The 17,785-nt window shown below is 44.7% G+C and overlaps 1 protein-coding gene across 1 annotated transcript; it reads right to left on the minus strand.

Annotated features, from left to right (window-relative positions):
- Positions 1–226: 226 nt before the first annotated feature.
- Positions 227–17,046, minus strand: man2a1 (mannosidase, alpha, class 2A, member 1). Its single transcript, XM_084382906.1, has 24 exons — positions 16,850–17,046; positions 15,151–15,293; positions 14,733–14,954; positions 13,505–13,649; positions 13,272–13,359; positions 13,069–13,152; positions 12,014–12,141; positions 11,760–11,933; positions 11,323–11,509; positions 10,758–10,935; positions 9,926–10,116; positions 8,930–9,127; positions 8,035–8,149; positions 7,833–7,900; positions 6,960–7,128; positions 6,349–6,585; positions 5,846–5,968; positions 5,636–5,750; positions 4,421–4,554; positions 3,800–3,941; positions 3,256–3,389; positions 2,734–2,928; positions 1,992–2,102; positions 227–1,707 (listed from the first exon to the last, which is right to left on the minus strand). The coding sequence occupies exons 2-24, from the start codon at positions 15,289–15,291 to the stop codon at positions 1,537–1,539; spliced, it is 3,450 nt and encodes a 1,149-aa protein (XP_084239032.1). The 5' UTR covers positions 15,292–15,293; positions 16,850–17,046; the 3' UTR covers positions 227–1,536.
- Positions 17,047–17,785: the final 739 nt, after the last annotated feature.

A 17,785-nucleotide genomic window follows, 5' to 3' on the forward strand; every position in this document is an offset into this window, starting at 1 on the left:
ATTTGTACTCTTACTCAAGTACTGGGGTCGAGTACTCTGTCCATCTCTGATGATCAGAGTGTTAACGAGAAGCTTTGAGCCCGTCAGGACTTTGTTTTTACAGGTGATGACATCACTTCCTTTGTCTTCAGCCAAAGACTGAAGTGATTAAATATCTAAGTCTCCATCAGGAACACGTCAGCGTCACACAGGAGCAGCTGCAGGAAATTAATTTCTCAACAGGAAGTCAAATTAAACAATAATTTATTTTGTATTAAACCATAAAATCTGCCCCGAACAAAGAAGAAGCACAACATGTTTTAACAGTCATGACAGTAAAAATACATTTTTATCTTTTAAATACTTTAAATACCCGCTTATAGAAAATATAGAGAATTTCTAAATTAAAAAATACCCAGAAGATTTCAGTTTCCAAGAACTTTCACAGTAAAACACAGAAACGAACAAACATCATTCAACATGTCAGCAGGTGAACACACACACACACACACACACACACACACACACCGAAAACACACATCCAGAGCTGCACGTCGACCGATCCATCAATCAATCGATCGGTCGGTCAGTTTATTTACCCACAATTCCACATTCTGTTATGAAACAGAAAAAACTTCAATCAAGGAAATTAATACAGCAGTTAGAGACACACACACACACACAGACACACACACACACACAGACAGACACACACAGACAGACAGACAGACAGACAGACAGACAGACACACACACACACACACACACACACACAGACAGACAGACAGACAGACAGACACACACAGACACACACACACACAGACAGACACACACAGACAGACAGACAGACAGACAGACACACACACACACACACAGACACACTAACAGACACACAGACAGACACACACAGACAGACAGACAGACAGACAGACAGACACACACACACACAGACAGACAGACAGACACACACACAGACACACACACACACACACAGACAGACAGACACACACACACACACACACACACACACACACAGACAGACAGACAGACACACACAGACACACACACACACACACACAGACAGACACACACACACACACACACACACACTTTAAAACATTCATGAAGCACTAACGAGCTAACGACTTGTTTGGTCCCTTTGTGTTGCCGTAGAAACGTCCCTGTCTCCTTCAGTGTCCTCTGTCCTGTGTTTGACCTTTGACCTTCAGTCTGACCTGCTGACAGGACGTGTCACCATGACGATTTAACAGATTTTAAATAATTCCTGATTTTATTCTCGTTTTTTTTGTTTTTCCAGCAGCGACTCATCGGACATTAACGTTAAGTCTCCAGGCTGGTTCTTCTTCATATTTACAGCTGTTTTATGATGATTCATGATGATTTCTGATTATTTTCAGACGGCTCGTCACCTTTTCAATTAATAACTAATGATCCTTTGTGTATTTTCCCTCTGACACGTGTTTTAAAGTGATTCTTCCTGATTGGCTGCTCGTGTCATCGATTCAACAAGTGGAACAAAATCTGGACTTTTCATTCGTCAGTCGATCTCCACACGGAAAGCGGTGATTTCCATTGGCTGCAGGCGAGTGAGGCGTGGAGGCTGCTGTTGCCGGGCGAATTCTGGTTCATCGTCTTCACGCAGCAGAGTGAGACCCGACCGACGGACAGAACGGAACCTGAGAGGAGAGAACAGATCGTCCAAGTTCACCTGGAGACAAAAACAGACGAGACGAGACGAGGACAGAAAACAATCTTTTAAAATATCACACAATTAAAAAAACAACATGAACAAGTCAACAGTCACATGAAGCACAAAAAACAATTTAATTTAAAAAATGAAAGAAATTCAAATATTATTTAATTAATTAAAACAATAAGTTTTTATGTAAAAAAATATTTCACAAAACAGTGATGTTAAAAATGCAGCGTTCTGAAAAAAAAAACAACAAATAATTTTGAAACGTGTGTGTGTGTGTTGTGTGTTGTGTCCACCTCCTCGTGCGCGCTCCACGTGCACTGCAGTGGCGTGTCGGGGGCGGAGCTACAATCGAAGCCCTTCCTGTGGAGGAGGAGAGCCACTTCCTGTGACGGAGCTTCTGCTTCCTGTTTACCAGAAAACACAAACATTTGTTTTGCTTTCATGTTTAACAGATTATAAAATATTTAAAAGACATTTTGAAATATTCAAAAATATGTTTGTTTGATTTGATCAATCATTTCTGCACATTGTGAAATAATAAAAATGTTGATTTATAACAATAATAATAATAATATTTCAGCTCCAGTTGTTTTTCGGACTCTTGAGGACTTTTTATTTTATTTAATATTATTAAAGTTTTAATATTAAAACTTTGCTTTTTATTTATTTTTTGTTATTTGTGTTTTTCACTTTATTCATTTGTGAAAGTATTTGAGTATGTTTGTATGATTGAATACATTGTGATCTTGTTGATCTGCTCTGTACATGCGACATCTATTGCACGTCTGTCCGTCCTGGGAGTTTTTCCTCACTCGAATCGAGGGTCGAAGGACAGAGGGTGTCGTCTCTGTACAGATTGTAAAGCCCTCTGAGGCAAACTGTGATTTGTGAATTTGGGCTATACAAATAAAATTTTATTTGAATTTGATGTTTGAGTTATTCCTCAAAAAATGACTTCTGCTTTTTATTTTCAATATAAATCCACAAATCCAGGTGTGTCCAGGTGTTTCCAGGTGTTTCCAAGCGTTCTCTCACCTGTGTGTCCTCCAGCGTCCTCAGGTTCAGCAGGTGAACGTCGCACGGCATCGATGAGCGGAGTGGCAGGAAGGGGCGGAGCTTTGGCGGCTGGCTGTTGCTAGGGGTGACCAAGGTGATTGGCGGGTGGCAGAGGGAGAGCGAGGACAGGTGGGCGAGCAGTGACAGGTGTTCAACTGAGGCTCCTCCCACTTCCTGTCAGGAAAATAAACAGAAGGATAAAATATAAACGAAACATAAATATCATCACAGTCAGCTCTGAAACGGTCCCTCTGCACCTGACCCGCCACCTGGACACTCACCCAATAATCACAATAAATACCTGACCTGGTCCGTCTTCTAGATGGAGAGGGTGGTGTAAACCTGTGATACCCTGATGCTTTCTCTCCGGTTGGACAACTGTCCTCCTCACCTGAGCCCCGCCCCTCACAAGAGCCCTGCCCCTCACATTAGCCCTGCCCCCTCACCTGAGCCCCGCCCCTCACATGAGCCCTGTCCCCTCACCTGAGCCCTGCCCCTCACCTGAGCCCCGCCCCTCCTGTCCTCCAGCAGCAGGTGGTAGAGACTGGCCGTCAGCTTGTTGTCGGTGACGCCCTGACCGAGGCCGCGGTTATCGTCCTGCTGCAGCCGCCGGTCCAACACCACCTCCAGCTCACCTGCACAGGTGAGAGGTCAGAGGTCAGCACACTGACAGACACACAGACAGACACACTGACAGACACACTGACACACTGACAGACACACTGACAGACACACTGACACACTGACAGACACACAGACAGACAGGGAGAGGAGCTCTCACTGTGTTTTTTACAGTAACTCAGCGTTTGAATCTTGTGTTGTTTCAACACTGCTAAAGGTCGCTGTTGTCTATCAATACACCATCAATACACCATCAATACACTACTAATACACTATCAATATACTATCAGTGAATACATTATCTATCAATAGCCTGTCGGTGACAGATCCTGTAGCCTGAACCTCCACACCATCACCATGAAGCTGAAACACCATAAACAACACAGAGACACTGAGGCGGACATGCAGGTGGACAAGGACTCACCTGGTGTGAGTGAGGAGACGGCCTGACTCTGAGCCGACAGCAGAGACACACGAGACGTCGAGTCCTGCAGGAACGACGCCGACGTCATCGGGTAAAAGTTCGCCTGCAGGGGGAGCTTCGCCAGCGTCCGCCGCTGCTGCATCTGCAGGCGGGATCAATACACTGTCAATACGCTGTCAATACACTGTCAATACGCTGTCAATACACTATCAATACACTGTCAATACGCTGTCAATACACTGTCAATACGCTGTCAATACGCTGTCAATACGCTGTCAATACACTATCAATACGCTGTCAATACGCTGTCAATACACTGTCAATACGCTGTCAATACGCTGTCAATACGCTGTCAATACGCTATCAATACGCTGTCAATACGCTGTCAATACACTATCAATACGCTGTCAATACGCTGTCAATACGCTATCAATACGCTATCAATACGCTGTCAATACGCTATCAATACACTGTCAATACGCTGTCAATACGCTGTCAATACGCTGTCAATACACTATCAATACGCTGTCAATACGCTATCAATACGCTGTCAATACGCTGTCAATACGCTATCACTACACTGTCAATACACTGTCAATAAGGGTTAGGGTCAGAACGAACCTGGAAACTGTTGAGGTCGGAGTAGAAACGGTTGCCGTTGGCAACATCTGTGACGAGCTTCATGGCGAGCTCACGGTTGACCTCTGACCTGATGTCCACCATGTTGAAAATCTCCAGGGATCTCCCAGCATGCCCTGCGGCAGAGACAGACAGGAGACTTTTATTGTGAACTGATGAGAGATATTAAGTGAACAGCTGGACAGCAGACGGAGGACAGAGTCTCTCAACTCCAACTGAACCTGAACTCATCACCTCAACTCCAACTGAACCTGAACTCATCTCATGCAGTTTGTTTCACTGTGCTGAACATCCAGCAGCCAATAATCACAGATATTGACGGCAGAAGCAACTGTTTATTCATTTATTTAGTTTTTTGCCTTATTTGTTCTTGGGGTTGTTTATTTTGGTGTTTTTAAAGCAATTTCTCTCGTAACTCCTGATTTCTGAAGCCTTTAGTGTTTTTATCATGTTTTTATCATATCTGAGGACGGACGCTTCGTCTTCTACTGCAAACAACTCATAACATACGTACAAAAGCAGTAACTTGAACCTGACAGCCTGTACACAGCCTGTACATGGCCTGACAGACTGAACCCAGGGCAACCTGTACGCAGCCTGTATGCAGCCTGAAAGACTGAACCTGGGGCAGCCTGTATGCAGCCCGTACGCAGCCTGTATGCAGCCTGAAAGACTGAACCTGGGGCAGCCCGTACGCAGCCTGTACATGGCCTGACAGACTGAACCCAGGGCAACCTGTACGCAGCCTGTATGCAGCCTGAAAGACTGAACCTGGGGCAGCCTGTATGCAGCCCGTACGCAGCCTGTATGCAGCCTGAAAGACTGAACCTGGGGCAGCCCGTACGCAGCCTGTACATGGCCTGACAGACTGAACCTGGGGCAGCCTGTATGCAGCCTGAAAGACTGAACCTGGGGCAGCCTGTATGCAGCCCGTGGGCAGCCTGTATGCAGCCCGTGGGCAGCCTGTATGCAGCCCGTACGCAGCCTGTATGCAGCCTGACAGACTGAACCTGGGGCAGCCTGTATGCAGCCTGTACGCAGCCTGTATGCAGCCTGTACGCAGCCTGACAGACTGAACCTGGGGCAGCCTGTATGCAGCCTGTACGCAGCCTGTATGCAGCCTGTACGCAGCCTGACAGACTGAACCTGGGGCAGCCTGTATGCAGCCTGTACGCAGCCTGTATGCAGCCTCCTTACCGTCCAGGTGGTACAGTCGGACTCTGTGTGTGAAGTGTCGGAAACAGGAAGTGATGTCAGAGAAGACCGGACCTCTGGAGACCCGGACCAGGGGTGGCTCTGAGGACACGTAGAGCTGCAGGAGGGCGAGAGACATTCACAGTGACCCAGAGGACAGAGAGAGAGAGAGAGACTGATGTGGCTCAGACTGGATCCTGGTTCTGGTCTCACCTGACCCCCCTCCTTCCCCGGCAGGAACAGGTAGGCTCCGCTCTTGTCCCGGTTCGATGTGGTCCCGTACCACAGGAACTGGACCTGGAGCTGACGGACCAGACCAGACTGGAGGCGGAGCTTCTGCATTTCAGAATAATATCAAATGTTAAAAAAAGTATAAAAATAAACAATTATTATTATTATTAACAGATTTATAAACAATTTAATGATCAATAAAATCAGTTGGATTATAATAATGCTCTGATATCTTTATAACAGTGTATCTAATGTAGCTTCACATACCGTATATATTTAATACGTTGTTATTGTTGTTTTGTTTTGAGGTACAAATAAACATTTTTCATGTGTTTTAAAGTTTGAGTGTAAACAGTGGATCCTTCCTGATCATGAGTTGTGATTGTTTTTCTTTTTTATTCATTTGATTAATTTTATTTAACTTCATTCAGTTAATATTTAATAAAATGTTTCGCTGTCGTGACTTTTAATTTGAAAAGTCTGACCTGCAGCAGGCCGGTCTCTGGGGAGCTCCATATTTGGACGTGCTTGTTGCTTAGCGACAGGGGGGCGTCAGCCTCAGGCCCTTCGGGGCGGGACACCTGGAAGTGTTTGCTCTGGATGGTCGGGGGGTTGCCGTGACGATAGAAGGTGTACTGAGCCCGATGGGCGGAGCCAATGGCGGCTTTGGTCACATGATAGACAATGAGCGACAGAGGAGGAAGTTCAGCCATGAAGTCGAGCTGAAGGCGAGAACATGAAGTTAAAATATGAAACACCTGAACACCGACTCACCTGCTGCGACACCGTACAGTCGCTCAGCTGTGATTGGACAATCACTGAGTAGGGGAGGGGCTTACCATTAACCAGGAAATGTAAATCCTCAAAAAGTCCAGACCAACAAGACGATGTGAGCACGAATACTAATAATATCAGTAATACTACTACCACTGCTCCTAATGACAAAATAATGACAATAAATAAAACAATAAATAAATAATAAATAATAAAATAATAATAAATGAAATAGGACTGTGGAGAGTTTAGACTCAAAAACAAAGATGAATAAAACGAGATCAGGAGAAAACAAACTCTGAAACATCGACGTGTTCGTCACCTGGAAGGATTCTGTGGACGCTCGACTTGGCTCCTCCCACACCGCAGAGATCTGTGCAGCCATTGGTCGACCTGTTTGTGCATCGACAACGCGAGCGTCCGGAGAGTCGACGACGACGCTGACGACTGACGTACGGAGCTGCTCTGTCGGGTTAAAGATGATCAATGACCTGACACAGAAACAATCAATAACCAATCAGTTAAACATCGTCACCAGACTGAGAGTCAACAGAGACGACAGGAAGTCAAACCTTCAGACACACTGAACAACGGCTGACTTCATTTCTATCATCAGTCAACTCAGACAGCTGTCAGCTCACACACTCGTTTCATGTCGAGATCAGGTGGGACTGGTGTGAAGCTAGCTGACAGAGCTAACATTAGCATGCTAATTTCTGACCTGTTTGTAGATAAAGAGGTAAAATGGAGAACGTTCAACATGTCTGACCTCAAACTTTATAAATGTTGTTTAATGATTCATGTGGAGGTTTAAAGTAAAAAGTAATAAAGTAAATGAAGTCTGTTAGCTCGCAGATGTATAAACTATGAACTTAAACTAATTCTTTAACACAGATTTACTGTCATGTCTGGCAGATCTGCTAGCTTGTGATGCTACAGTGACTTCCTGCTTACTCAGCTGATTGCTCTCATTGGACAGAGCTGCAGCTGTTTCCTAGCAACAGATTTAAACATGAAGTCTTCACAGGCTGAGACATTTGTTGAGCTTCGAGACATGAAGCTGGATGTGGCAGAGCATCAGTGTGAAGCTAGCTGCTGGTTAGCGAGAAGTGGGGAAGGACTCGGTCATCAATACAAACAGAAAATAACTGAACTCTTCTGACTCGTCTCCTCCCTTTAAGCCCCGCCCCCTCACCTGGGCTCATCACTGAGCGTGAGCGACGTCTTCTGAGGCAGAGCGTCCTGCGCTGAGATCACGTCGTCCTGAAACATGCGTCACAATATCAGCTGATCATCCTCTGATGTGATGACGACCATAAATCTGTCACATCATGTTTCACTGAGTCTGTCTCAGTTATAATCCAACTGGATGTCACAGAAATAAACAATGAGGTCACCATTTGTAGGAAGGGTTTTGATTGGTTGTGCTGGTACTGGCTCTTGTCCAATAGAAGCAGCCAGTGGGCGGAGCTCTGCAGCACCTGGCGCAGGTTCAGGATGGAGTGAAGCAATCTGCAAAATAACATTTATTTCAGTTTCATTTTTAATGATGGAAGAGTTTAGATTTTCTTTATTTTCATAAAGTTCATAAATTTGACTTTATTCTTCATGTAAAACATGTTGACTTTATGAGAACTAAAAGCTTTTTGATCCAAACTTATTAAAAAAGTTACAACTTCACTTTAAAGACGAGGTGACACACACAGTGACTAACAGACTACACTGTAAAACACACGTGAAGAAGAAGCAGGTCATGTGGGAGCGATGGGAAACTAATGTTAGATGCTAATGCTAAATGAATGGGAATGATGGGGGGCTAATGCTAACTGCTCACACTAAGCGTGGCGGTACCTGTTACCGTTGTCAGTGGCGACATCCTCCTTCAACAGAGAGCATGGAGGGACAAATGAGACAGAAAACATGCTAATGCTAAAAATGCTAAAGAGTTCCTGGAGCTACGATGCTACACTAATGTGTTATCTCTGTGGGAAAATAATCAATAAGAAAAACATTTGTACAAAATGTAAACTTTTTTATTTATATTAAGTCACAAACTGTTGATCTTTGATCTGTAACCCTTCATGCTAACATGCTAACATGCTAACACAGCAAAAGATTGATAAAAAAACATTCTTAGCTGAATAACCTAACCCTCAAATTATTCTTGTGTCGTTAGCTTCTCATTACCCCCCGCTAAGTTGCTAACATGCTAACAGCAAGTTTCTACTTATTCTTGTGCTTCCAACTACACCAGCATGCTAACACGCTTTGGTGCTAACAGGAAGTAGCTACCTGGTTCCGTAGTCCACCACCACAGCGTCGCGGGCGGTGCCGGTGACGGCATCGTGGTGCTGGAACAGCGCCAGGTTCCGTCTCCCGGCCGTTAGCCGCTGGAAATGTTCGCGCGCTGGGAAACCTGCGACCAGTTGACCGTCGCCATGGAAACGACGCATTTCAGCCAATGTCAGGCTAAAAAGGATTTCTGTCGCTCTGTCGAGTAAAGATGAACAAAAAGATGAAAACACGACGATGTTTACAAATTAAATACAAAATAAAAGAAATATATTTATGAATAAATCATTTTTATACGATTATTATGAAATCATTTTACAAAAACAAAAAGTTTAAAACGCTGCAAAATATTAATAATGCAAAAATACCTGGTTGTAAAATAAATAAGTGATTCAGGATGAAAGAGGAACATTAAGACTGAACAGTTCTCTGATTAACACACAACAACAACAACAACAACAACAGAACTGTTTGAACAATGAGACCAGAAAAATATATAAATACATATAAATACATAAAAAAACATAAAAAAACATAAATACTGCCACGTTGTTTTGAAATGTCTCATTGAGTAAAAACTAATTTATCTTTTCTTCTTTTACATTTCTACAAATTTCTGAAGACAAAACAAACGTCCAGAAGAAAAGTGTTTGATCTGAAATGGAAGGAAAGAAGGAACGAAGGAAGAGAGGAAGGAAGAGAGGAAGAGAGGAAGGAAGAGAGGAAGACCTTAAATGTTTGGTTAAGAGGCCGTGGTTGAAAACAGTTTTTTGACCACGTTATTTACATTTTTTGTTGTCATACAAGACTTTTTCCTTCTCTTTTGGATGTCTTAATAATTAAGCATACAGCTTGGAATGGATTTAAGTTGTAAAACTAAAAGTTAAGATTTTTTTAACCGTGGAGAGCGAATGTTTATGAAGCGTGAGTGAAGCGGACCACCCCTTCAACACCACGGCTCTTAACAAGAAAAGCCGACACAGGGAGATAACGTACCTCAGCGTGGCCTCCATGGTTCTGTCGAGGCGTTTGTAAAACGGTCTGGAGGTGAAGTATCCGCTCCAGTAATGATCGTCGCGGTCGGCGTACGTGAAGAAATCTCCACGGAGCGTCGGCAGTGAAGATCCTGCTGCACTCAGACGCTGACGGAGAGCTGTGAAGTAATCTGACAGAGTCCCGAAGCGAGCCTGAAAACACAAGAGAAGAAGAAGTGATGAGAGCCTGAAAACACACAAGAGAAGAAGAAGTGATGAGAGCCTGAGAACACACAAGAGAAGAAGAAGAAGTGATGAGAGATGAATGACGGATCGATCAGCTGTGTGATGACGACACGTTCAGAATCTAAATATCTTCATTATGATCTGATGGTGTCTGGCTGTGATTGGCTGGTTGCTTCGTCAGCAGGATCACACAGAAACTACTGAACACCAAACTAAGATGGAGGACGAGTCTCGGCCCCGAACAGACCGCATTAACTTCTGGTGCTGATCCAGATGAAGAGACGAAGCAGGAAGAACTTTGGACGTTTTTCAACATTTCGGTGAATTCTCAGGAATAATGATGTATCATCTGACTGAGAACAGCCTGGTGCTGATCCAAATAAAATCCAGGTCCAGTGGATCTCACTCTGTTGAATGTCACACAGGATGAGCCTGACTGACTATGAGCGAGCTGTTGGACCTTGGTGGAGGTATACACTCTACTGAGTGCCTCTGTAGTAAGTCTTCATTCACTGAGACATGATAACTGGTGTTCATACATCACAAGCTCAGTGTGGCTGACTCCGCCCCCTCAGCCCCGCCCCCTCCCAGGTGTCTCAGGTGTTCACCTTGATGTGGAGCTCCGGGTGCTGGTCGAAGTAGTCGAAGAGTTTCTGGTAGTTGCTGAACTGAGCGTCCCACTCAGCCGAGTCCGTGAAGCGAAAGTCGTCACCGAGCGGAACCAGAAGGACCGGAGAGCGAAAGAGACGAGACTTCTGACGGTACTGATCCAGCAGGAGGAGAGCTCTGAGACGACACAGGGACACTTTATACACAACACCTGGACCAGTCACACCTGGACCAGTCACACCTGGACCTGTCACACCTGGACCACAGTCACACCTGGACCTGTCACACCTGGACCTGTCACACCTGGACCAGTCACACCTGGACCTGTCACACCTGGACCTGTCACACCTGGACCAGTCACACCTGGACCTGTCACACCTGGACCAGTCACACCTGGACCTGTCACACCTGGACCACAGTCACACCTGGACCTGTCACACCTGGACCTGTCACACCTGGACCTGTCACACCTGGACCAGTCACACCTGGACCTGTCACATGTGTTAGTTTCCATGATGATTATGTTAAACACTTATTTAATATTTGGCCCCGCCCCCTGCTTACCTTTCCTGGACATTCTGCTCTGTGATTGGCTGCGGTGATATCCTCCATGGACAGTAGACCCGCCCCCCTGGCAGGCGGTGGAAATCGAACTGACAACAGACCGACGGGTTCGGACCGCACGTGTGCGGTACGTCATAGCTGTAGAACGGCATCATGTGACACGTGATGTCACTGCGGGGGGAGGGGTCTGACACACAGGAAGTGGGCGGAGTTAGAGAAACAACTCAACACAGTCAGTTTCTCTTATTTTAACTTTATAAATGTTTTTTCATGTTGTCGCTCGAATCTCATTTATTTTATTCTTTATTCTTTATTCTTCACTGTTCTCAGATTTTTACTGATTTATGAGTTTTATTATTTCAGCTCTTCAAACTCTTCTTGTCATTTTTTTATTGTGTGATATTTGTGGTTGTTTTTTGTCTCTCGTACAAACTCACCCCAACTCTGTCGCCATAGAAACTCGAGTGTCTGCTGCTGGGCGAAGTGCTTCTTGACGGCGTAGTGAACGCGCTGGATGACCATGTCCTGGAGCCCCGCCCCCTTCAGCAGGTAGGCCATAGAGGGGGAGTGGCCGAACGGATCCACCGCCCAACCGCTGCTCGGCTTCACACCTGGACAGAGAGGCGGAGTTTAAAACGATGACGTGTCAGATGATGTCACAGTCAGAGACAGGAAGTGAAGCGAGATGAACCGAGGTGTCGCTGGATCCACTGGTGTCCCTCGATCAGCTGATCCAACAGAGCGAAGTAATGAGAGTTCGCTTCGTCGGCCATCACCCAGCCGCCCGTCACCAGCTCCAACTGCCCCGCCCTCACCAGACTGACCAATCACAGAGCAGGAAAAAACAGAAACACACATGATGATTAACTAATGACAACATGTAAATACTAACAAACATCGTCAAACACATGAAGTTAATAAGAAAAATTAACAACAACAACAAAGCTGCAACACAATGAATACGGCACGTTAAAGGAGCAGTCTGTAGTTTTAATATTTACAATATTAATGAGGTAATAATACAAACTGTCTCCATCAGTGAATAAACCAGCTGATCCCAGAGGACAATAAGGTCCCAGAACACTTTTTGAAGCTAGAAAGGTGGCAGGGTCCGCCACAGATAAACACAGTAACACTCCTTTAAGGTCAGTTTGTGTGTTCAGTCATGAGAACAGAGAGTTTGATTATTAAGTTTGTTTCAGTCACTGAACATCTTTCACTTCTCATTACACAAATGAATAAAAAAGTGAAATATGTTGGTATGATGGTTCCAGATGCTTTCTTTATTTACGTTGTGTTTGTTTGTTTGTTTGTTTGTTTGTTTGCAGATTTGAGAAGAAACAGACAGAAACGTGTGTTAAAGGTGAGATAGGTCAAAACTGACCACCTGTTGAATTCACACTCCAAACAACTAGGGGGCAGCACATCGCCAGAGTGGCTAACTGCTGCTAACTGTACTCTCTTTATGACTGTAGCTACTGTTAGCTTGTTAGCTTAGTTAGCCGTGCATCTGGATTTTACACCACTACCACAGGAGCTTTTCCGGCCCGGGGCTAGCTGTTAGCATGCTAACTTCAGGAGACAGACAGAAATTTAAACATTTCCTCCCGGGGAATAATAAAGTGTTCTGATTCTGATGATTCTGATTCTGAAAACATGGATCTTTGACATGATGTCATCACTGTTGTTTCTTCACTTCCTGCTGATCATTTTCATCAAGTCTGCAATGTTTTAAACTTCAGTTACCGTTTGACCATCTCTCTCTTCTGCTCGTCGATGTCGTTCCACCACTTAGAGAAATAACTGATTTCTGCCCAGATCATCTTCCTCCTGAAGAACACAGAGCAGAGGCCGTCAGGCACCTCCGTCACACACACACCTGCTGGGTGACACCTGCAGGTGAGCTACAGTTACCTGCTGGGTGACACCTACAGGTGAGCTACAGTTACCTGCTGTCTTCACTCAGCTTGATCAGCATGTTGTTCAGGATGTGTCTCGTCTGATCCTGATAGTAACCATCGAACGTCTTCAGCCAGCCTGAGACACACACGCACACACACACACACGCGCACACACACACACACACACACACACACACACACACACACATTAAACACCTGATCACATGGATCACTGACAGGTTGGATGCGTCTCGTTGTCGTGTTGTCGTGTTGTCGCTCACCGGGGTCGTTGTGCGAGTGAGGAACCAGAAAAAGCTCCAGAGGCTGCTCGTCCCACTCGTTACCGTGGTAACTGATCTCAAAACCTTGTTTCCAGGCGCCGCCGTCAGGATTATCAAACGGGAGGAGGTCGTAAACGTCCAGCAGCTGGAACACAGACAACAAACATGAACACAGTGAAGTCCTGGTTCAGAGTTTGGATCTGAAGCTCTTCTGATTAATATGAACAGATACGTCACAGCGTTTATCATGTTTAAGGTTGAGGCAGATTATTTCAACAACCGACCAAATTGTCACATGATGATCTTATATATCTAGATCTATATGTGACACATGCTGACACACTGAACATCTCATCCTCCGCGACCTCCGTGACCTCGGCGACCTCAGTGACTTCAGTGACCTCGGTGACCTCGGTGACTTCGGTGACCTCGGTGACCTCAGTGACTTCAGTGACCTCGGTGACCTCGGTGACTTCGGTGACCTCGGTGACCTCAGTGACCTCGGTGACTTCAGTGACCTCGGTGACTTCGGTGACCTCGGTGACCTCGGTGACTTCAGTGACCTCGGTGACTTCAGCGACGTCGGTGACCTCGGTGACCTCAGTGACCTCGGTGACCTCGGGTCTTCAGTGACCTCGGTGACTTCAGTGACCTCAGTGACCTCAGTGACCTCGGTGACTTCGGTGACTTCGGTGACCTCAGTGACCTCAGTGACCTCGGTGACTTCAGTGACCTCAGTGACCTCAGTGACCTCGGTGACTTCAGTGACCTCAGTGACCTCAGTGACCTCGGTGACTTCGGTGACTTCAGTGACCTCGGTGACCTCGGTGACTTCAGTGACCTCGGTGACCTCGGTGACCTCGGTGACTTTGGTGACCTCGGTGACCTCGGTGACCTCAGTGACCTCAGTGACCTCGGTGACTTCGGTGACCTTCGGTGACTTCAGTGACCTCGGTGACCTCGGTGACTTCAGTGACCTCAGTGACCTCGGTGACCTCGGTGACTTCAGTGACCTCAGTGACCTCGGTGACTTCGGTGACCTCGGTGACCTCAGTGACCTCGGTGACGGATCATTCCAACAGGAAGTGTTCCCTTCAACGCAGCAGCTTTATTCTCTGATGTTCTTCGGTTCATAAATATAAAAATAGTTGAAACGACGAGAAGAAAAAATCAAAGCACTCTCACAACTACACCACAGAGCTAACAGCTGTTAGCATGCTAAGCTAACCTGCACGCCGTCCGTTTCGTCCTTCATCTCGTTGGCCAATCGGCAGCCAGGCAGCATGTCAGTTGGGCTGTGGGCGGAGTCTGAGCTCACATTAGCTCCTCCTCCTCTTCCCCATGATGGTTTGTGGTGGAGCAGAGAGTCCCGCAGCGTAGCAACCAGGCGGTTGTTGTCGCTAAGGAGACGCTCCAACTCGTCGATCTTCTGCTGGAGGCGGGACAAATCCTGCAGACAGAGACCGTGATTGGTTTAAAAAAGGACAACGACAAAAATTATTATAATCAAGAATGAATTATAATTAATTTGACCTGTTACATTGTTTTAATATGTTTTTGTAATAAAACACTTTATTTTGAAAATCCTCTGATGACTTTTAAAGATCAGAAACTAGAATCTGTTCGTCGACTCCGCTGCGACTCACGCTGTCTACCTGTCCACCAGGTGTGTCCGGATGCTCCCGAAGCTCCGCCCCCTGCATCAGCTCCAGCATGCGGTACAGTGACATCACAGCCAAGCAGAAGACTCCGCCCACCAGCACGGTCAGGAGCCGACTCGTCTTCATCACTGAGCAGCGAGTTTAAAAAATGAAGCGATAAAAATTAATTAATAAAACATTTTGATAAAAACAGCAACAAGAAACAGGCTGCCCAGGTGCATTATGGGAACTGCAGGAGGCAGTGTTACAGAGGTTAGACCTGTGATGAGGAGTTTTTTATCAGTTAATTGATCTGCAGAAAATTAATTTACAACTCTTCTGACGATCAAAATGTTTTTTTCTTCTCATTTTAAAAAACCTAAAAATCCTCAAATCTTTAAATGATCCTAAAAATAATAACAGACTGAATATCTTTGAGTTTTGGACACAAAAAAGACTAAATGTCAAAGTTTCATGATGATTCATTGATCGACAGATTCAGAGTGTTCAGGCTCTCTGAAGATCCTCATGAGTTATCAACAGTAAACGTTTAAGTTTGCAGACTTTCAGATTATAAAATTAAGATTTAATTTCCCAAACAGGTTTCATCACAGATTCATCGTTTTAAATGTGACGAAGCTCCAAACAGACAAACTGCAACAACCTGCAGACAAACAGGACAGACCGGCTGTGCAGCTCTGCAGAGACACGTCCAGCCGACGGACACTGAGGGCGTCGTCCTCTCCAGCCCACGTCTCACTGATCAGTGATACTAATCCAATAATCAATATCCAGCCTGAAATGTCATTAACCCTTTAACTGCCTCACGTAGGAACACTCCACACACTGTCACCGTACTGGTACAGTACTCAAGTAAATGTACTTAGTTACTTTCCAGGTTCAAAACTGATAAATGATCATAATGTAATCAAGTACAGGTGAAGTGTTTGTAATCATCTCAGTTACACAAAGAACGTGTTTGTTGAGTTTTATGTTTCAACTGAAGAAATGTAACTAAGTACATTTACTCAAGTACTGTACTAAAGTACTACTATACTTTACCTGAGTATTTCCATCTTCTGCTACTTTATACGTCCACTCCACTACATTTATTGGATAACTTTAGTTACTAGTGACTTCAAAGAGCTGCATTTACTTTTACTTGTACTTGTTTTATACTTCAGTACACTTAATATCAGATACTTTACTCGAGTACTTTTTACAACACAAACCTTCAACACCAACACGTCTGGAGATACGTGGTTTTCACTGGACAGGAAGGGAAAGTACTGTGATCTGAAAAGTAACTAGTAACTACAGCTGTCAGATAAATGTAATGGAGTAAAGTACAGTAGTTCCCTCTGAGATGTGGAGCAGAAGAACAAAGTAGCAGAACATGGAAATACTCACTTTAGTTACTAGTTACTTCACAGATTACAGATTACAGCTGTTATACAGAGCTCGCCCCTCAGTGATCACTGAAGTGTCTCACAGGATATAAGATCACATGTGTCTGCAGTAAAGTGTCCGTCGTGTCTTGAACATTAGTTCCGGCTTCATTTCCTGCCGGAGGTTAAACAGCGGACACACTTCGTGTGTGGAGTTAATATTCAGTGTTAGCTCCTCTGCTAACGGAGCTCGCTGCGGCTCAGACATTTCTCAAGATCACATTAATAAACTTTATATTTTAAACTGAAATTCAAACCTTCCGCTCGGAAACTTCCGCCTCGGGCAAACTGGGCTCGCGCTCCGGTGTGTTTCACCTGTCCTGTGACGTTTCACCTGTCCTGTGACGTGTATGTCAGCCTTCAGGTCGACACACAAAACATTAAAGTAAATTAAACTTAAATAAAGTGTGTTTGTCTCCGCAGCGCGCGCGGCTGCTGCTGCTGCGCCTGCTCCCTGCCGTTTGTTTTGCTTCCGGTTTGGTTCAGCTGACTCAGCGCTGCGGATACAGCACTTCCGGTGAGAGGGGATCCTTTTCCGGTCAGCTGCTATGACACCACAGGAATGTAACTGAGTACATTTACTCAAGTAAAATGTACTCTGTACTCTGTAATGTGTAATTTATAGTCTATAATCTGCAGTCTGTACTCTGTAGTCTATAATCTGTACTCTGTAATCTGTACTCTGTAATATGTAATCTCTACTCTGTAATATGTAATTTATAGTCTATAATCTGCAGTCTGTACTCTGTAATCTGTAATCTGTACTCAGTACTCTGTAATATGTAATCTCTACTCTGTAATATGTAATTTATAGTCTATAATCTGCAGTCTGTACTCTGTAATCTGTAATCTGTACTCAGTACTCTGTAATATGTAATCTCTACTCTGTAATATGTAATTTATAGTCTATAATCTGCAGTCTGTACTCTGTAATCTGTAATCTGTAATCTGTACTCAGTACTCTGTAATATGTAATCTCTACTCTGTAATGTGTAATTTATAGTCTATAATCTGCAGTCTGTACTCTGTAATCTGTAATCTGTAATCTGTACTCAGTACTCTGTAATATGTAATCTCTACTCTGTAATGTGTAATTTATAGTCTATAATCTGCAGTCTAATCTGTCAGCAGCTGACGACAGTAAATGGAAATACTCCAGTGAAGGTTCTGATCATCTGTCAGACTGAACACCT

The sequence above is a fragment of the Pagrus pagrus genome, assembly GCF_965226575.1.
Source record: "Pagrus pagrus genome assembly, chromosome: 19".
Classification (NCBI taxonomy): domain Eukaryota; kingdom Metazoa; phylum Chordata; class Actinopteri; order Spariformes; family Sparidae; genus Pagrus; species Pagrus pagrus.